Consider the following 21,635-nt stretch of genomic DNA (forward strand, 5'->3'; position numbering starts at 1 on the left):
TTTTGTGCTAAAAAAAAAAAAGGATATTGAAGTTTTTCATGTTTGTTACAAGCCAAAGTACATTTTTTTTTTAATCTGGTTTTGCTCTAGCTCAGAAACAGCTCTCCCCAGCATCACTTTTTTTTTTTTTAAATCGTAGTGGAATCCTAGTACTTAGTGCTATGCTAAACTGACCAGCCTCCATGAACTTCTTGTTTTCAGCAGGCTAGTTCAGGAAGTCCCAGAAAACATGGAATCAAAATCAGCATACTTTGTGTGAATTTCATGGTTTTTAGGACCTGCTTGTGGCTAAGCAGAGGTCTGGAGTGACAGCTTAAAGAAAGACGCAAACAAAGCAGCACTGTTCTGAATTTCCCCAAGGCCTAGTGTCTTGCTCCTGAGCATGACTGAGATCAATTTTTACATCTCTTTTATCGCAGCAGCTATTCTGAGAGAAGCACAGCGTTTGAAACTCCCCAAGAAGTGTGTTTCAAAGATTTTTCACATTTCGTCTGATCAGCTAACATCTGCACATGAAGGAACTTTTTGAAAAAGATTACATTTAAAATCTTAACACTCTTGTTAAGAAGTACTTGATACCTTAACAGGTATGCTAATCTTCAAGGAGTCATGAATACTTCTCAAAGCTTGGAGCTTTGTATGAAAGCCTCTTTCAGTGTGGTGGGTTTCATGCAAAAACTCTCTACATCTGTAAGATGATTGAAATGAGATTCATCCTGCAAAATACACAGGACAATCTGTGTAACCATCAAATCTAGAGGAAACTTCACCTTTTACTGAGTCTGTCTTATGGAAATTGGTACTTTAAACCCTGTTTAAATGCAGTTTAATCCAGGGCTTCATTTGAAATGAGCTGGTTTTGATCATTTATATAGCATCTCAATTAATGGATGAGTCTGCCTCATCTATTTGCTGTCCAAATTCCTTTCCCCATTTGTATTTACTGTAGAGAGTTTTGAATTCTTGAATTTAAGTCGTCTTTGGCTGAATATCAAATTTGTAGAAATCTTGATTTTTAGCAATTAGATTTTCTGGGCTATTTAAGAATATGATAGCATGTGTTTTCTAATTGATTTGAGTCTGCTGATGTAAGTAGTGCTGCAAACACAGAAGTTGATTTAATAGCATTTTGGTTGATGATACTGATGCTGTGAAAAGGCGAAATCAGGACTCAATAGTCTGAACGACTATTAAGCAGGTATTCTTTATTGCAGCACTGGATGCACAGGGGATCACTCCTCCTAATGTGCATCCCACAAGTCATGATGGACACAGCTTGTATTGCTCAGTTATATACATATGCATTAGATTTCCTGGAACAAATTATAATAATTACATCTTAATTACCCATGCATTTTAAATCCCTTCTTCCACATATGATCATGAGTTGGGCCATCGAGTAATCTTGTCACAGCGTACTGTAAGTGTGTTGGTTTCAACTGGTGTTCCGACTCTTATCTGGTGGAGATGTCCTTAGTTCCTTTTGTCTTGGTTTTGGCTGGCACCTGCTGCTAGGTTGTTTGCATCCCTCCAGGACATTCCCCATCAGGCTTGAGAAGATTATGTCATTGAGTGCATTCTTGCCTGAGGCCCCTTACAACAGTGGCAGTCTGTGAAGCTGTTTGCATGTTTGTCCTGGGTGATTCTGAGTGCAACCTCAGGAATAATGAGGTGGTTTCCAGACAGGAGTTTGGTAGTTCTGCAGTGTCCTTATCTTCATGGTTCTGTACATATGTGTAGTAAATTTTTTTTAGGCGCTTCTTGTCTCAAAGCCTTTCTGACTCCCCCAAAGCAACAAGTTTTAGTCACAACAGCTCTAACTCTCTCAATACTTATTTTGGTAAGCCTTCATCAGCTCATTATTGTAAAATTCCCATTGGCTTCAGGGGTGCTGTAATTAGCCTTTGGGCAGCATTCCCTAGTGTATTTGCGGGAGTAGGGCTGAAGGACCACAGGTACTGTATGGCTGGCAGGGGATGGCAGCTATACAAGAAGAAACTTGTCAGGGTTTCAGTTGATCTGCAGCTTCACTGCAGCTTCGACAGCAGGTTATTAGCAATAACTGATAATGGGCATGCAAATAATTTGCTGCATTTCTCAGGGCTTGGTGTGTGCTCCTTGCTTCCTTGTGTGGCATGCTGCCCTTGCACCACATAACTGTGAGCACCCTGACTGGGAAGTGTTTCATGTTCACTTGGTCCAGAGATAAATGGCTATACAGAATTTGAGGTTGTGTGTGTTTGGGGAAGGGGTTGGCTTTGCTTAGTTTCAGATAGTGTTAAAACAAAAGGAGGACTTTCCATCTGTCTCTCGTGCAGCTTTCTGAAGAGATAGGTGGAAGCCAATTGTACCTTTGTCTAGCAGTGTAAAGTGTTTGGCAATGTACCAATAAGCACATTTAGCTGAGCAAATAGCAAGATAGCATTTTCATTCATGAACTCTTTGATTTTTGCTTTTGACCTGACCCTGGGAAATGTGGAAGAAGGGAACTTTGATAGTTCCTTTGATATTAGTGTCTTGTTGTAATTCCTTGAGGCAGCTGTTCAGCAGAACATGATGCTTTTTGCAGCCCTCACATCCAGCAAGGTATGTGCAAATGGGTTGTCAGAAACTCATTTATTTTGTGAAGAGATTATACTCCAAAGAGTATCATTCTGATATAACTGTGAATAGTTTTCTTGTCTATTTTGGTGCCCTAGTAGATAGAAATAGAGGTTTTGGAAAGGGAGGAAGAACAGTAACTTTGACTTCTTCTGTGTTTTATATAATGTTAAAGCACAAGTGGATGGGTAGATGCTGGACTTCTGGGTATGTGAAGGTTTACGGGTTTCATGTATATCACTAAAAAGCCTGTTTTACTTTTAACAGCTTGATGTAAAACAGGCCTGGACTGTAGCTATGGAAGGTAATTGCATTACCCTGTAATTTTGCACAATTTTGTTAAACTTCCTGTTCCACACAGGCTGTTGCAATTATGAAAATGGCTTGTAACATGAATGTGTGAGGTTGTTTCTAAGTATGTGTAAGAGATAATGAGTCTTGGGTAGAATGGAGGTGCTTTTTAAGTGTTCCCTTATAAATCCACCCAAGTGGAACTGTTCCAGGCTGCCTGTCCTGATGACCATGCCTGTTAAGGTTTCTTGTGTTCTGTGTAGTGTCAGCGTCCGTTTACTCACGGTTCTGTACCCAGCTTCCTGACCGTGGACAGTAATACTATCAAGCTAATGGTAGGGTTTCTGCTGAAACTTCACAAGCTTGCTGGTTGAGAGCAAATAGCAGCCTTGCTGTGCAGAAATAACTGGAGCCCACAAAGAATAGCAGCATCCTTTGGCAGGGGTGATCCGTGAGCTCATTTCTGCAGTTGGTCTGCGTGAGCTGACATCTGCAGTTCCCTCTTGGTTGGGTTAGTCTTACCATTCGGGACAAGCTGTAATAAAAGGCAGTTTCTAAAAAGGGACTCTGACTGTCATGGAAAAAACCTCTCAAACATAAAAGTCATGATAGCTTACTGAACTTTACTGTGCCTTCACCAGGGAATAGAGGGGCGTGATGGAAGTCTTTATAAACAATGAATGATTGATAGGGGATCATGGAATAACAACTACCTTCAAGCCTCTGAACAAAAATATGTTATCTTTTATGAAAACATGGTAAACTTATAAACTGACAAAAATCTGTCATGTAAAAGTATGATTTAAAGTACAGAATTTATTGCTGTAGGATTTTAGAGGCCAAAAATGCATAAAACCATTAAAAATAAGGGTATAAATTAATGTTGTAAATGGTTTTAATAAAACGATTAAAAACGTGTAACTAAATGTTAATAGTTCTTCTGTGTTTACATCAAGCATTCTGCTTCAAGGCTTAAGGCAATCCCCAGCTCTAGGACATTATGGGGCTTCTTGCACCTTTTTCTGAAGCATCTGGCCTCTGCAGAAGACGGGATATTGGATGGAAAAAAAAAAAAAAAAAAGCCCTGTCTCATCTTCTATGTCAGTTGCTGTGTTCAAATGCTCACTGTCAACAGTGACCTCTGCAAAATTATGACGTTCTCTTTTCAGCTGTTAAAGAAACCCAAAGTCTAGCATCTGCATTGAAAGTTTTAAGAGCAAAAGAGTCGTCATTCTCAAGAATTTCTACCTTGGACTCTGCTGTCTGGCTGATCAGATATGGCTTTGAGTATCCTGAGCTTCAGTGTGCTCTGTGTTGGCATCCTGCTACCAAGAAGATGGTGCCACTTCACTGGGCAAATGGATGCCCAGAGTCCCATTCTGTGCATCAGAGATTTGCAACAAATGCAGGTCTATAAAAGGTGGATCTTAATTCTTTATGGGAAAAACATCGTGTATTTGAGAAGCTCGTGTGGTTTTTGCTATCCATTTAACATTTATGGAGATCTTAGGTGTTAGGCTTTTAAGCTGCGTTGTTGAAACTCATTTGACAAGGACTTGCACAGATGGTGCTTTGCTTTCTGTCTGAAATGTGACGCTTTTTAATTTCCCTTGCGTCATCTCAGTGAATCTGGCTAGAATTTCTTCAATGGATATTTGTCTCCTGTATCTCTGACTTGCTTATCTGAAATAAAATTTAGTCTGATAGGAGCAATATGTCGGTGTCTTTAACTGTAGGCAGAGCTAGCACATTCAGTCACCTGTTTTAACCCTGGTATATTCAATAATTACTGTACTACTAATGCAGCTGGTCTAATATACAGAAGTAATAAAACACTGAAATCTGCTTCTCTTCAAAGCAGATTTTTTTTTCTGCACTGACAGTATATTTCTGAAGAGCTAGCAAAAGATGATTAATTGAAAATGTAATGCATGACTAGACAAGGAGTTTTATGAGATGCTGATCTGTCCTTGACCTGGCTTAATGCCTGGTATTAATGTTGGCTATGAAAACCTGGCGTATGGACACTGTCATCCCAAAAGATGCTGTGGCACCTGAAAGCTCCAAATACATCTTGGGTTGGATTGCAGTGCACACACATGCAGTTAAAAGGTAGCATTCATTAATCTCATTGACTTTGGTCCATCTGCCAAGCTGTAGTTACAAATATATACCTACTTAAAATGTTAAACTCTGCTTTACAACATCTATTAGTAAAAGCCACTGACGGGTTTCTTAAACACTGCAGTCCAGTGGCTGGCGTGTTGGTATGGGCTGCTTGCTCATGTGTTCGAGAACACTGCTGCTAGGAACATCGCCTGGTAGAGTTTCAAGCAAAATGAAAACACCCAGAAAGGAGGAGGTAAAAAATGAGAATGACTCATCTAAACAGAGGCATGCTATGCTGAAGAGGTTGGATCTCTGTGACATGCCTTGAAGTCCCTTCTCTGGCATGCTGCTAGAGGTGAGAGTAAGCAGCAGAGCTGGTTGGGTAAGCATCTGCTGACCTACTTCAGCCAGAATGCCCCACGTTAGCTTAACCTTGTTACAGAGTAGCCCTGCTAACCTTGCTTGCTTATGGCTGCAGTGTTAGTTAGTTAGCAGGTTTATGGGGGCAGTAATCTCTAGTGATGAGGGTGATGATGTTTCTTTGGTATAGCTGGGTCAGGAAGAGTAAGTGTGCCCCCAGCCTAAGCAATGGAACAGGCTGCTAATACTAAATCTGTTTTCAGTGATTCAGTTTTTGCAGAAGTAAGTCTGACCCAACTATAGAGAATATGCGCATGCAGAAGTGTCTGGTCATCTTGCAGTCATCTTGTTGTTCGCTCCCATAAAGGTTTATATGAGGTTCTGTATCACAAAACACTGTTTGGGTGCTGCATGTTACTTTCAAGAACCATGTGTTGCCCGCTTGGTGGCATTTAAATGTCTGATCCCAGAAGAGGAGGGTGTAGGAAAAGATTGCATTGTTTTGCATCAAAGAAAATACGAGGTTCAATAGTTTCAGCTATTTAAAATGGAAGTTATGTATGCAAAATTTTGGCTTTACTAATAAAAGATTTATTTTCTGACTGTCCTAGGCATTTGGGCAGGCCCATACCAACCACAAGAAGGTAGCAGCAGATGGAGAGAGCAGAGAGGAGACCTTGATTCAGGAATCAGCTACCAAGGAAGAGTACTACATGAAAAAGGTTATGGAGTTGCAGACAGAACTGAAGCAGCTCAGAAATGTCCTTGCCAACACCCAGTCTGAAAATGAACGCCTTAATTCCGTTGCACAGGAACTGAAAGAGGTGAGTCAAGATGCACAGCGCACACCACAGCTGGTATTGTGGTTATGTTTTCTTGTGCTGTGTAACTAAAATAAGGAAGACACTTGAGCTGATCGATGTCTGCTTAATGCTGGCAGCTGCCAAGATGGGTTGTGTCTCTGAGACTTCAGCAAGGTGTTACCCAGCGAAAGCTGTAATTCAACAGTACAGTAAATCCAGTTTTCTGGTCCCATCCACTGAACCAGCCTGTTGTGGCCGCAACAGTTCTGATCCAGTACAAATAGACTCTGCCTTGTTCATATACCTACTAGTTTTATGTTGATATTAGTCCAGGGAGACTCTGTGCTGTGAAGAATGCTGCTGTAATCTGAAAGTGTTAAGGATGAAGATGGAATATGATATACTGTTTTGTACCACAGAGACATACTGGAAACTCATTCCTTCAATTTTTTCTGACTTCTGATGAAAGAAAACCTACTGTGACTCTTCTCTACCATGTTGGAAGATTGTAGAAAATGTTTCTAGGCAGATCTAGTCTTTATAATGTGTATTTTGGAAGTCCTGTATTATTGCCTTTCGAGAGAAGTAACTTGAAAGGTGCCTGCGGGAACAGGAAACATTACTTTGATTTCAACCATTTTGGATTTGATCCGGATAAGAGGAAGGATGTGGAAAATGCTTGACTGTGTGTCCTCTGGCCAGGCAGAGGGCTCCTCCTGTCAAAACTAAAAAAGTTTAAAAGGAAAAAAAACAACAACCCAACAAAAAAAAATCAACTGAGGCTGAATCTCTGCTTCATTTTTAAGGGAGATTTGCTTGTCTGGGCTGGCTGCAGAAGGTTTTACCTGCTATTTTGTAGCTATTTGATAGGATACAGAGTTTTACTGTTGCTGTGCTTTCTTGAAGAAAATCTGCTCAGTCCTTGGTAGTGGCACAACGAGGATAGTTGAGTGCATCAGGCAGCAGCTCTTTTTGACATGCTGCTGGCAGTAGCAGTGGCATTGGATTGAAACCAGATGATGACCTGCATCGGTTAGAAGCGCATACAAGACTGTGTTTAAGATGCTGTCATTCATTTTATGTCTTCTCAGGACACTTGCACGGAAGGAATGAGTTGGTTTTGGAAGGAGAAGAGTGACATTTGGTACACCTGGAGTTGCTGTAGCAGACACAAGTGGTTTTGATGCTTTCTGTTGAATTATCTAACTTGGCCTGTTGAGACAAGCCAACAGGGTGATTACCAATTATGAGTTTTACTGCTGCCATTAGCTAGCTCAGCAGTTCCTGTGTCTTGGAACAGTCACTGGAAGGAGTAATGGCTCCTGAGTAATTGCTAATTGCCATTCCTTTTTAATCTTCTTTCATCTCTTCTGTGTTTTACTGGCACCAAAACAGATTTCATAGGGTGATTTGGCTGTGAAGTCATGAGGTAGCCATGCCCAGAATAGAGAAGCTGAAAAGTTGAGCGATTATTTCCCAGGAAAGTAAAAGGTGTTCTGCTTATGTAAACTGAAAAAGGGAATATATTTTAAGGTGTGTGCATTTGTACATGAAGAAAAATAGCTGACATGACATGGTCCAATATAATATGTATTAAATAGCATGTTTTTAAAACCCTGTAAGTTATTAGCAATGTATGAGTAATTTTATTTGTCCAAGGCTATGAAATGGAAGCTATTTTTCTGAGGTTTGTTTTAAGGAAACTTTCTTGTTCTGCATTTTTGTCTAATAGGCTTTATCAAGAAACTGTGTGTCAATCTGAAGGATAATGAACACCATGCAGTTACCTGGCCCTGCTGTGTACAGGAGGCTGTCTCCTTTTTTTCTGTTGATAATGCTAGGATTTTCAGGTCTGTGTTGAACAGACACACTTGTTCATCCTGGCATTTTTTTTTGTTTGTCTTAAACCTAGAGAAAAGGGACACCCAGCAGTAGACCTCCATAAAGATCTGTCAGTTTTATCCCTCCATCCTATTCTCTCACGTCACATTAGGGAATTGGTCAAGTTTGTTTTTCAAGAGTCTCAATGACTGTACCAACCCTTGTGGTCCAGTCAAATCCTGTAAATAGTTTCCTTAACCAGGTTTATGACTTATGAAACTTACTCGTACTCTCAGAGTAAACCTGAAAAACTAACCAACCAGCCCTGACGTCTTTATTCTTCAGTGAAGACCTAGAGCTTGGTCTCTGGTTGCGGGTAGCTGACTGCTTCGCTGAAGGATACAGAAAATTGACAGCACTCTGATTAGAACAGCTTCGAGTAGAAGCTGGTCTTCAGTCACTGGAAACGTGTTACACACTGTATTACATCAGGCCACTTTGATCATGACTGCCTTACATGTGCAGCCACGCAATTGCTTACAGTCATCTCTCCATATCCTTGGACATAGCAGTATTTCAGCTGCTTGTATCAGCTCTCTGGGCCTTGCAGTTGAAATATGTGAGCAGAGGTGGAAGGGACATTGCTGGGAAGCCCGGGACACAGCCTGTTCACAATATTTGACTGTTTTAATTGGTAGCAGGTGCTTATTTTTCAAAGCCAGTGTTTTTACCATGTTAGGCCATTAAGTTGTTTGTTAGATGTGACCCTGTATGCTCAGAGCAATGATGGCTGACAGCTCTTCTGTAAATACACAATAATCTGATTGCTGAAGTTCTCCAGGTTTCCTTAACATCGCCATTGAAGTAGTATTCTAAAGTTATGATTATACTCTCTTTCCCACTGAGATTTATAGCTAAGATGCTGAGTAGTCCTTTGTGTTGCTTTCTGTTTCTCGCTCTTGAACACACAGTGGTAACCCATACAGGAAAACACACAACAGATCTCCCTTGCAGCCAAGGAAGGAAAGCCTCCATGTTCTGTATTACCTAAAAGCTGTATCAGGATCTATGCTTAAAGAAGGCATGAGCTTTATTTTAGCACAGAATAAGTGGAAACAACATTTTATTGTGCTCTAAATTACAGACTGTGCACGGCTGATAAGTGGCCAGAAGTGCATCCAAGTAGTTTATTACAATGTCTTCTAGATTTGGAGTCCTATGGTTTGTGTAGTCTGACCTGTATTTCTGTATCAGATCAAGAGGTCTCTTTTCTTCCCTTTTTAAATAAATGGAGGAAGGGGGGGATACATTTTTGATGTAACAAAATCATATCAAAATCTCAACATTATTGCTGTAATATTTCTGGATGTATTGCAAAGATCAAAGAAACTCTAGGTAATGTTAATCATATAGCAGAAATATGTTTGTAGAACATTTATGTTCTGTACACACTTGCATGGTGTAAACAACCTTCCCCATTCTGAATAGTGCCTGATCTGTAATGCTGCATATATAGGTGAACAGCTTAGACAAGGGAAAGTGCCAAACGATTTATTGTCTTTCATGATAAGTCTTGGAGAAGAAAGGAAGAAAAATTTACTTGATGTCTCAAGGTGTTATTTCCAAGTAGAAAGGACAGTAGCAGAGGAGGATTTGCAGCTTTTGGAAGCAGAAGTGTGAAGAATGGAAAAAGGGGTCTGAAATGTGAATGGCATTAAAATGGTGTCAAATGCAGAAAGTGGGGAAAATGAACATTTTTCATGGAGAATATGACTTGGAGCAAGGGGGGAAAGAAGATGACTGTAGTGGTAATATTTGGATTAATTGGAGTGAAGGAGGCCGAGAAGCTGTGAAAGCTGGTGGTAGAATTGGTTGCTGTGAGGAATGGAGTTTTGGCAGCGTGAGAGTTTTGGTTGCACTGAAGGAAGGTGTTAATAAAGGCTTTTGTAGAAACCTTGCCTCTAGGAGGTACAGAGAGTTGGAGACCCCATAGAGGCACAATGAGCCAAGAGAGAAACACTTCATTGTCACCAGAGAAACGGGAGCAGGGTGGTTGATCTAGAGAAAGAGGTGTGAAGAAAATAGAGGGTTGGAGTGAGATGCTGAGAAAGAGCAAGGAGTGAACTCCTTTTGTTTAAGGAGCTAAACCAAAAAAGTAAACTCTTCATTGCAGAATATGGTGAACTTTGCTAGAAAGCCTCTGTATCAGGACTTTGTGGGTGACTTTATGCTTCAGCCTTGTATACTGAACGAAGCTGCCCAAGTGATTGTATAACTGCCAGTGCAATCCAGGGGTAGCCAGAGTGGGAGAGGTGGACACAGAAGCAGATAGACCAGTTATACAGTCAAACTGCTGAAAGAAAAAAAAAAAAAACAAGCAAGCAGAATTGTGTAAGAGCTGAGTTCTTTGCATAAACTTATCTAAAACCAGATTGCAGGCTGGTGAGTCATGGAGAGAAGGATTTATTAAAAAATTAAAAGTAAAAAGCACAGCATTTTCCCTGCTTTGCCTGGTAAGTTGCAAAGTGTGACCTTCTGAGGGTTGCTCTGCTCAGTCATGTTGTGATTGCCTGGTCCACAGGAGTGGCTGCAGGGTTTGTCACCAAAATCGGGAATAAACCTCATAACACCAATGCAGTGTTAAAAGGCAGGCTTTATTTACGGGCTGGATGCACGGGGGATCGCCCCTCCTACATGCACGGGGATCGTCCCTCCTAACGTGCATACCGTCCAATCTAATTGTGCCAGTTAAGTACATCCTCCATATACATATTCATTAGTTTTCCGATAAAAGATATACATATTCATATTATGCAGATGTCATTTGCACATGCCTGTTGGTGTCTCCGGGTGATTGTCAGGGGTCTCTGGATGAAGGATGTACTCTTCCTCACAGTGTCCACTAGTTAACCCTTGCTTTCGCACAAACTCAGTTCTGAGATTACGTATGTAGTATCCTTGAGGGATGGCCTGTTCTTGGTTTAGTGTTTGCTCTGCAGTTCCTTATCTTTATGGTTCTGTACATCTGCTTTTCTTAAGGTCAAATGTCATCGTAACTTTGTTTAGGCACTTCTTATCTTGAGGCCTTTCTGACTCCCCCGAAGCAACAAGTTTTAGTCATCGTGCAGGCTGTTCCTGTTAAGGTTACCTCATTATCCTGGCTAAGTTTTGGCTCAGGGCCCCAGCACTTGTTGAGCTACACTAGACTGCATTAGTAACACCCAACCATTTATTCCCTGAATCATTGCTACCTAAAAAATGAGGCTTTAATCCTTAAAACATAGGTTTGGACCCTAAAAGCGAGGGTTTGGGATCTAAAAGTTAGGCTTTGAGCCTTAAAAGAGGGTCTCTGACAGAAACACATTGTCTGTTGTTTCATTCGCATTAATGATTAACTAATGACTAAAATACAGATCAAAGAATACACTAAATTGTGTACTTCATGTCTCCAGACTTGATGTCCAGTTGGATAGGGCTATCCAAGGAGTATAGCGACATCCATGGTTGGTTAATTTCATTGTGATGTGATCATAAGTGATATTGCACATCACTTACTGCCATTCCCATATGTTGTATAGGAAAGGCTGCAGGAGGCATGTGCATTTGCACATTGCCTTTCTCACCCTGAAAGCTCATAGAAATCGATGTGTTTGTCAGCACTGAATTTGGGAGTAAGGCAGCAGTGTGACACAGCTTTCAGTGTAATGCTCTGGGAATAAAGATGCTTCTTCCCCATTTCTCGTTGTTCAAGGATCCTGTGGCAACCCTTAACTTCTAATGGAAAAGCCACTGAGCACAAAGGCTCTTGCAGAGCTGACGACCTGTGGATTTTTAGGTTCCTTCTGGGCCCACATTTAATGCTCAAGTAACACCCCACAGCAGCATATAGAAGATGCTCCTTGATACATTGCTGGTTTTTTTGAACAGTGTATGCAGAAGCATGTTTAAATAATGCTAAAATACACTGAAAGACTTATGTCTCAAGTGAGCAGTGTGGCTGGAAATCAGCTGCTAAACGTGCTCCAAATATAAAAGTGGCTGTTTGCAAATTGGTAAAGCTCCGTTTCTAAAAGCAAAACAGTGATGTGCTTGTTTCTTGAAGGCACTGAGCCCATCACATTTAGTGTGCAAGACTGGTTTTCTTGTCCTGTACTGTGTTGAAAGAATTAGAAGGGTCACAGTGTGAATAGTTTTGTTTTATTTTAACAACAACAACAAAAAAAGCCAAACAACTGTCTTTTGTCCAATGCAGGAAGTCCAAAGGTGGTGATAACAATATGATAGTGGTGCTCTGCTGCATGCTGGCTCAGCCCGTTGCAGATGGCTGCAGACGGCAGCTGTTTTCTTCCCACTTCTTATTTTCATTGAAGTTGATTTTTATACTGACAGCTTCCTTTTTTTTTTTTTTTAAGAATGATGAGAGCTGATTATTTTTACGAAACGGAAATACTGCGTGTTGTTTGTATCCATTTGAAACACAAGACCAGTTGTGGAAATTCAGTTGATGTGCTTTGTATGTATTCAAGGAGAGGCAGGTGCTCGTGATTTCTCTAATGTTGTCGTGCAATGATATATTCAGGGGGAAGGTGTTAACAGTGTTTCTCTTGCTGTAATGGCTGCTGTATAGAAACTCAGTGTCCAAAAATGAATATTGAAAATGGGGACACTTAAAATCACTGTTTAAACACTGTGTATTTTCAGATTTTAAAGAAATATTAAAATAAATTCTTGTTATTCTGACATTATAAAACTCTAAATATGATTATCAAAGTTTCCGTTAGCAGTTAAGATTCAGCAATACTCTGTTGTTTGGGAATTAACCTGGTAGCATGTTTGCTGGGGTATCTTTTTATTTTTCTGTGATAAATTGCTGGGTTCCCATCAGTGCTGCAGTAATAGCAGGATGAGTCTTTCTTTTTAGTCAGAGCTCCTAGTGACCTTCATTATGACTTTTAGTCTGCACAGAGTTTGTGACTAGCATCCGTAGTGGATGGAGACGTTCTTTTATATGCAGCTGTAATCTTTTAACAGATGTAAAATCAATATTGCACAATTGAAAGAGTAGCTGGAAACACTCTTAATCAGTGAAACAATGGCTTGAAGTTAGTTTGCAAACTGTTAATTAACGAGGTTTATTCTTTTCAATTTTTTTTCACAACCACCACCCCCCCACCCCCCACCCAGCTGAGTGAATATTTCCACTTTGCTGTTAGTGTGATTTTTAGGCTGCAGAACCCAGGAGATTGCTTTGTTTTTCATGGGCTTGGTATTGCTTCCATTAAAATAGGTGACCATTGGCAATCTATCCAAGAAAGATTTATTGGAGTCAGATTGGCATTTTTTGAAAATAGACAAGAACATGCACTACTCTCTGCCTCAAAGCACTACTGTAATATGCTTGGGAAAAAAAATTCCTTTGTTTCACCTAGTAGTTCTGTGCTGATAGACTGATTCAGAACTGCATGCTGAGATTTATTTTCAAATCACATATGGCAGGTTTTAAGAACATGACTTTTAACAAAACATCGCTTGGGCAGAAGCACAAAAAGCCAGTCAGGGGATGTGCCTGCAGTATTAGAAATGATATTGTTGTGCTGTTGCTGCCCTTGTGACTGTATCAAAACCGATTCTTTTTTTCTTCTTTTTTTTTAACCCTATGTTTTGGTTTTCAAGTTTAGTTTTGATGTACTTTACTGATATTCCTATTTATCCTTTAGGTTAAGTAACTTTGGGGTGGTAATGTATCACACCTTCCTCAGCTCCCCATAAATGCCCCCTGCTTCATCTGCAGATGAAGGAAGGGGCCCAGATTTCTTCAACTGACATTCCATAGTATTCTCTCCCTTTATTTCATCAGTGAATGTAGCTAACTCATTAACCCCTTCTATTTTTTACATTTCATTGCCCAGAGGGAGGTGTCTGCTGTTCTCCAAGCTGAGCAGATAAGAGAAACCCAGTGAAAGCTGCCTGTCCTCTGTGTGGCAGACTGGGACTAGTCTGACCTGTTCCTGACGTAGCCAGGACTGAAGGGGAAATACTGAACGGAATAACCAGGTGTTGAGTAATTACATGCAATGAAATCCAAGCTGCTTCTGCATGGGGCAGCTTAGGTCTGGAAGCCGGAGGGGTACTCTTGGTTTTTCTTATCTGGGTTATCCTGACCTTCCATTGCTGCGGAGATTGAAAAGACAACTGATTTCAACCTGATAAATAACTGTGTTGGATCTGGTTTTTAAGAATATCTAAAGAAGTTCATGGTATTACAGTTGTGGCCAATATGAAAATAGTCAGCAGCTCTAGGAGCGATATTTGTTGGGACAGCTTATGGCTAACTAGCAATGTAGATGGTTGTGCCAGCACAGGCACTGACAACTGCTTCCAAGAATTAGATGCCACCACTTCTACTGTCATGGTATTTTGCCCTGAAACGCAGAACCTAGCATGGAGACTTTCCCTTTTTGTGTCTTAATGATTGTGGCGTATGTTCTGGTGGTGATTCTAACAGCTATTTGATCTTCACAATGTCTTGGCCATTGAAGTTCAGGGGAACTTGGACAAAAGCTCTTGTGGGAGGCAAAACTAGCATGTGGTCAATGAACATAGCTTTTTTCTGTTTTGCTGCTGCCAGTTTTGCCAACATGTAGATTTTCATACAGTATAATTTTAATGTGATTTATCAAACAGTTCTTAGGAAAATAATTCTTTTTTTTTAATAAAAAGAGGGCAGTGTGTTACTCTTATATGGCCAAAGATCGATTTTTTTTTTTCCCTTGCTTCATGAAAATATAGGTCAGTAGCCTTATAACAGGCACAGAACAAGCACTTTGAGTGTGAGTGGACAAAAGACTATCGTGCTAATTACTGGTACACAACTTCAGCATACTGTCACCGAGATTGGGAATAAGCCTCGTAAGACCAATGTAGTGTTAAAAGGCAGGCATTTTTTATTCACAGCGCCGGATGCACAGGGGATTGCTCCTCCTAACGTGCATACCTTACAAACCTTTCCCATGTGATTTATATAGACCAAAAATACACATATTCATTTTATCCATACATATTCAATATTATTCTCTCTGGTGATTGGAACAAACTTGCTCACTTCACATGTAAACTATTGCGCAGACTCAGTTGTCCTTTCCCATTGTTTTCTTTTGAGTAGGTGGTATTACCTGAGTAGGTCGTCCATGAGTCAGTGGTCGTGATCTCCCCCTGCCGGAATTACCTTTTACCTACTTGGTTCTTAATCTTGGCAGTCCTGGCCAGTTTTCTCAGTCCACTACACTAAACCACATTTTGTCATCCTTTTCTGACAGAAACACATTGTCTGTTGTTTTGTTTGCATTAATGATTGCCTAGGGACTAAAATACAGCTCAAAGAATACACTGATTTATATACTCCATGTCCCCAGACTTAATTTCCAGTTGGATAGGACTGTATAAGGAGTACAGCAACATCTATGATTGGTTAATTCCATCACCCTGGTTACAGTACTGTATTCGGTGAGCAGAAGTTTGCTGCTTCATCCCTAAAGCATGTCCTGCAAAGAAGAGGCTGCTGTGATATAAATACTTTCAGAACAACTGACCCTGTGGCGTTTTTTGGCTTTTCAAAGCCTCTTGTAGCTGTACGATAAGAGTCAAGAGACAAAGGAAATCTCTGGAAACAGCATTTAGTCATTGTTTGACAAAGGTCCAATTGCTGTGTCCCCATATCTGTTTATTTCTGTAGAATACAAGCTGGATGTAACACAGTCTGAAGTACAACTGTGAAAAGGGGATTTCATCATTTAGTCAAAATACATATGAAGTAATTGTATTGAGTCATCAGAAAGTTAAGTCTGTCCTGCTAAGTGGTAAACAAGGCTGCTAAAAGAAAATCCAAGCTGCTTGGGTCCAGCTCCTGTTGTGACCTACAGTTCATCTTTGAAAAACAAACGCAGGCTGTGATATGGCAGCAGCTGGGGTTAGGCCCATACTGATCTCCCTCTACTCTGTTCTTACTTCCTGTCCCTCTTCGCTTGATCCTTTTCTCTCACCAGAGGTTCTCCCTCTAGTTTAATGCAAGTTAATTTAAAAAACTTTGTACTAGAGAAACTTGCAATTCATGCAGTCCATGTGCAAGTCAGTGTGTTGTGTGTGAAGTGTTACTAGAAAATGTTGCTGCTAGCTTAGAAAACAAGTTTGAATTGGGAATGCTGTGTGATACTGATTCGCAGCATGAACCATGTCAGAGCCTGACTACACTGGTGTTAGGAGCTGTTCCCGCAGCCAAACAGATGAAGACCCTGGCTGAAGTTGGCTGTTTATGTGAGTGAAGACTGGTAGGACTGTGCTGTTAGCAGATCCTGCTCAGGAAGAAGAAGAGTTAAGATGTTTTTTATCCAGAATCACAGTACAGAGCTTACTGCATCCATCAGTTATGTGGTTTCCTGCAGCTGATGAGTGCTCGAGTGTTTCTGATCACCCCAGGCAGCAGAGGGAAGGCTGCAACTTCCAAACACATGGGTGGACCTGGCAGGTGGACCTGTGAGTTGGACCGGGGATGAGTGTCACTTCGTGACTTGTACCATGTACCTCTTGTCCTTCAGAGCTGCCAGGCATCATCTTCACCTCTGCTGTACTCCAGAAGGAATACTATGCCTGTAATGAGAAAATATCTTTTCTTTTATTTTTTTAATCCAGCCTCCGTAAGGCTTCCATATGATATTGTTTAATATTACAGCATTTTCCTTTATTCCATGGCATTCTTTATAAAGAAGTACCACCTCCATAATCTAAATGTAAGCAAAATCTTTCATATACATCTGATATTTATAAAGTGGTATCATAGGTATCATTAATTTAGACAACTCACTTGGGATTTAGTTTATTAAAATTGTTTGAAGTAGTGTTGGAGGTCTAAACCAGTGATTGTGAGATTATTTGTATCTCAGTAGGACTGAGCACTTTCCACATGCAGGAGGTGTGGCACCTTGTGAAAATAGGCCACTAATGATGGGAGTATAAATTTAGCCAAAGCTTTCATCTCATGCTTTACATAAAAATTAGTTACAGTCAAATTAAGTCAGTAGGAGACTTCTAATCTTTGATAGCTGTACTAACTTCAACATTTTGTCAGTATGATTTTAATTGTAAATTCTTTTAAGTCTGACAGATTTGTGATATCTAGTGCTGAAGTTACATAATCTTGCTCCTGACCTGCTGCTGCAGTATGCTAGTGTTAAATCTGCCCAAGAAAGACACTCACCCCTGGAAACAGTTAATGGAAACTTCAAAATAGGCCTTTAATATTAGAGTAAGAAATAGACCTTGTAACAGAGGGCAGGCTTTAATTAACAAGAGAAACTTGTACTTTTGATCGTTGAAAATATGTGGTTTGTGGACATTCCTGATGATGCAATCTTAGCACAGATTTGCAAAGGGACATAACAGAAGAAGTTTTGAACTGCAGGTGCAAAACAGCACAGCATAGAGGAGTACTTCTCTAATATTGAAGTGGGAGTTTTCTGGTTAACAGAAGGATGTTACAGTCAGACCAAAAGTAACAACACCAACAAAAACTTGACCAGGGAGAAGTGCATTTAGAGTTATCAGTGGGCTAGAAAAAGTGGTTTATGGAAATACTAAAACATTAGACTCGTTCTAGCTTGGTTAGGAACAAGCAAGACTGTTCAGGACTCCATCTGCCGTGATGGCAAGGAAAGGTCCGATGGTGTTAGAAGGCATTCCCCGCCACTTTCCCACCAGGGTGGCCAGCTTGTCACTGCTTCTGCCCCAAGGCTGTTTTGTACCTGGGAGCATTGGCAGCAACTGCTCTACAAGACTTTCCTGGCTTGGCAGGGGTTGGGGCATGGGGCACACGGGCACAGCAGGCTCACCTGCAGCCCAGTGGCCCTTTTGGCACCCATTTGGGGCCAGAGTTGGGCCAGCTTGCTGGGAGAATTGCAACGTGTAGGTCCAGCAGACAGCAAATTGGCACCTCACCAAAAACAGTCCCTGTTCTGACAAGGGCTGTTGTGGATATATTGCGAGCCATATTCCAGCAGCATGGTTGCTCTTGAGAGGAGGAGTGTCTACATGAAACCAGAGATGTAGGCCAATTTCTACATAGGGAAATTGTTCTGTTTTGAGTTTGCTACCAAATTATTGCAGTGGATTGCATGTGTTTGACACTCTAAGACACCTGATGCATTAGAGAAGCCTGGTTCATATGCTTCAGTTGGGAAATGAAACCCTGAGAACTTTCAAGGACCTGAAATCAATTTCAGCAAATTACTGTTCCAAAGTTTGCTTTGGTCTGTAATTCCTTAGAGTTACCACAGCTTCTCCAGGCAGAGCAATATCTCACCTGTAGGTTTTATTGCTGTTTTCTGTTAAGGAGTGCAGATACTAGGGGATGACTGATTTTTATTATTAGCTTTTAATAAGCAGTCTCAGTCTGAAATATCAAACTACGTTTGATGTCACAGTATTTTTTTTTTAATTAAATGTGACTTAGAGCTACTAATCGAAATACATTTTTGGTACTACTTTATTCTTCTAAGTGTGGGCTGTAGACAAAACCACAGCAGAGGCAACAAAGGCTCTTTGTGCTTCTTCCATAAGTCTAGCTGGTTTATTGTTTATTTTGTTTTCCTGGAAGCGTCCTTCATCTTTCCAGTCCCTTGCTAGTTTAAATCCATAGGGAGAATTACTGCCGTCAGAGCTTGAGTTCAGCTATCCCCAAGGAGCAACATGCCTGTGCCCTCCCAAACTTGGGGGAATGACAGACACGCCCTTGAATGCAGAAGGCTGTTGTCTCAGTTACTGAGTTCTCTTCTTCTCCTTTCAGCTTGAGGGAAGTTTGTTGAAAAACCTCAAGCTTGTTTCATTAGCATCTGAAAATACAAACACAGCACACAGAAAACCCTTCAAAACCTGCTATCTGAGGCTGTAGGCAGGCAGTTTTCGCTGGGTGCAGTGGCGAGGTGAGCAAGGCTGCTGTTGAGCATCACCCTTGTCTGCAGGTGGCTGCTTAGGGATGCTTTGGGTGGCAGTGATCCTTCTTAGAGCTGGGCTTGGCTCCACCAGCCCTTCTGGAAGTAAAAAATAACAGCTACCTAAAAGATTCTTGGCAGGCCTTGAAAGGGTTAAATGTTTTCTTTGTGGCAGTGAAGGACATGGAAAGCTGCCAAGCATTTAGATTTGAGATTTGAAAAGCAGCTGGAGTTTAACTGCTCTTAGCAAGCAATTCAGTGCAGGAAGGGGGAGACTGTAATAATAATGTTACACAGTGCCATTCATAACACTGTCATTAAGTTTGCGTCAGTGTTTTTCATCCAGACTCCCATGCTCGGCTAGAACTCAGGTGCAGCCCACTGGACGCCCCAGCACTGCAGGAGGACAAGCCCAGATCTCTGACCATTTAATAGTTTGCAAATAAATCTTGAGCTGGGTACATGAGTAGGGCGGCGCCCCAGCATTAATCATGGACATATGTATCCATAATAAGATGCTTTGTCATGGGTTAGATGTTTGGATGATGAGAGGACAGGAAAAAAAAAACCAAACCTGAACAAATACCTGGCAATTGTGTAAATTTGCTACCAAAGTTTCAGTATAGCTGCATGTCTTCCATTAATGCTCCAGAGCTATTGGGAGCATTATGTAGAAGTTATGATAAGTAGCTAGTATGCTTTTTTCCACCCTTTCTGCAGGAGAATAAATTGTTTACTTGTGCATATTCCACCTCTTCTTCCGTGCCATCTCTGATTTTTGTTCCCTGCAGGATATTTGTCAATTATCAACCTGACTGTGCTTGGCAGCACTGGGCATGTCTCATGTGAACTACAGCTCTTCAGGTCTTGTCTCCTAGTCCAAAAAATAAAAAGTAAGACCTCAACTTCTGCTAGGAAAGAGAATCTAGATCAGATTTGCTCAGTGGCTCTGCCTCCAAATGTATGCCCATTTGGGCATACACCTGGTCCAGGTGTAGGAAAACCTTGAAAGGGGTGAGGTGAGGAACTTTTTTTACTAAGCTCTTTTAGCATTACTTGCAGAGCAACCCAAGGTGCTGTCGTGGTTCAGCCTCAGCTGGCAACTGAACACCACGCAGCCGCTCGCTCACTCCCTCCCCCACCCCTGTGGGATGGGGAAGAGAATCGGACGAGCAAAAGAACTTGTGGGTTGAGATAAGCACAGTTTAATGATTACAATAAAACGATAATGATAAATGATTATGATAATAATGACAATAATGTTAATATAATAAAAGGGAAAAGGAAGGGAAAGGGAAAACAGGGAAAAGGAAGGGAAAGGGAAAACAGGAAAAAAAACCCACAGAAACATAAACGATACAACCGCTCACCACCCACTGACCGACGCTGCCCATCCCCGAGCCGCGATTGCTGCCTCCCTCCCCCGGCCAGCCCCTCCCAGGTAACGTACTGGGCACGACGTTACATGATATGGAATATACCTTTGGCCAGTTTGAATCCGCAATCCTAGCTGTGCCCCCTCCCCTCCCGGCTTCTTGTGCACCCAGCAGAGCATGGGAAGCTAGAAATGTCCTTGACTAGTACAAGCGCTACCCAGCAACAGCCTAAACATCTGTGTGTTATCTCAACAGGTTTTTTTTTCCACGCTAATTTCAAAGCACAGCACTATACCAGCTAGAGTGAAGAAAATTAACTCTATCCCAGCTAAAACCATGACAGGTGCTAACACAGGTGTTCCCACTGCTGCATTTGGGAGGCTCTTATCATGCTGCTAAGCTGTGCTAGGAGCTGCTTGCAGTTGCATCTGAGTGTAGGTCAGGTTTCTGTGAGAGTGCTAGGGACAATTGCTGGATTGGTGGGCTTTTGATTGTGGTTGCTACTGCTGCGGTTCTTTGGGGTTTGGTTTGGGTTTTCTTTTTGGTTCCCTATTCAATTCCCACAGTGAAATATTTCGGAGAGGCACCTGGGAAGGGAGACTGACTGGGATATGAGTCATCTCTCTCAGGGTGTTTTTGGCTCAGTAATTCTTTCTGTATGAAATGTGATTAAAGCTTGACTTTGCATTTGAAAACACACAGACAAAACACTTTCTTCTGCTTCTGAGTGACCACAGTGCTCCACCTTCCTCTTTCCTTCCCTATTTCTATTTACCTCTGCCTGCATTCACACCAAGGCTCAGAAAGTCCAGCAGCATTTCATCAGATAGACCATGTCACGGCATGACTTGCAACAAAAGAGTGGAGAAGAGTCTGAACTACCATTCAGCATAATATCTGCTTTATTTTTCTCCAGTGGGCTTGTGTGAACAAGACACCAAAAACACTTGCTATAAATTTTCAAAAATACAGTCTGACTAACACAGACAGTGACTTTCTTTACCGGTTGTGCAGTCTGCCTTTTGCAGTATTTCTTTTGAATGTGTCTGTGTTGTAAAACACTTATGAGAGCATGCTTTTTTCCTTTGCATGCATATTTTCCTTTCACTTATAAGAGAACTGTTTTCTTAGTAATTTAACATGGAGAAGAGGACACAGGTGCTAGATACAATTAGAAAAACCAAAGATTTCTATCCAAAAGATGGTCCATTTCTGTTGTGTAGGGCTGGAGAGGGATGTCTGTGGCTCATACACACATTCTCATGGAATCAAAGTGTAACAGCTATGATAGTTAC

The 21,635-nt window shown here is 41.2% G+C and overlaps 1 protein-coding gene across 2 annotated transcripts in view; it reads left to right on the plus strand.

Moving 5' to 3' along the window:
• The window catches only part of BICD2 (BICD cargo adaptor 2), a 92,674-nt gene that overhangs the window by 37,415 nt on the left and 33,624 nt on the right, over positions 1–21,635 (plus strand). For both annotated transcript variants that reach the window (XM_064454262.1, XM_064454263.1), the window contains exon 2: positions 5,973–6,185. In XM_064454262.1, the coding sequence (XP_064310332.1) occupies positions 5,973–6,185 (213 nt within the window). The remainder of the gene's footprint in view (positions 1–5,972; positions 6,186–21,635) is intronic.

This window comes from Phalacrocorax carbo, chromosome 6, assembly GCF_963921805.1.
Source record: "Phalacrocorax carbo chromosome 6, bPhaCar2.1, whole genome shotgun sequence".
NCBI classification, from domain to species: domain Eukaryota; kingdom Metazoa; phylum Chordata; class Aves; order Suliformes; family Phalacrocoracidae; genus Phalacrocorax; species Phalacrocorax carbo.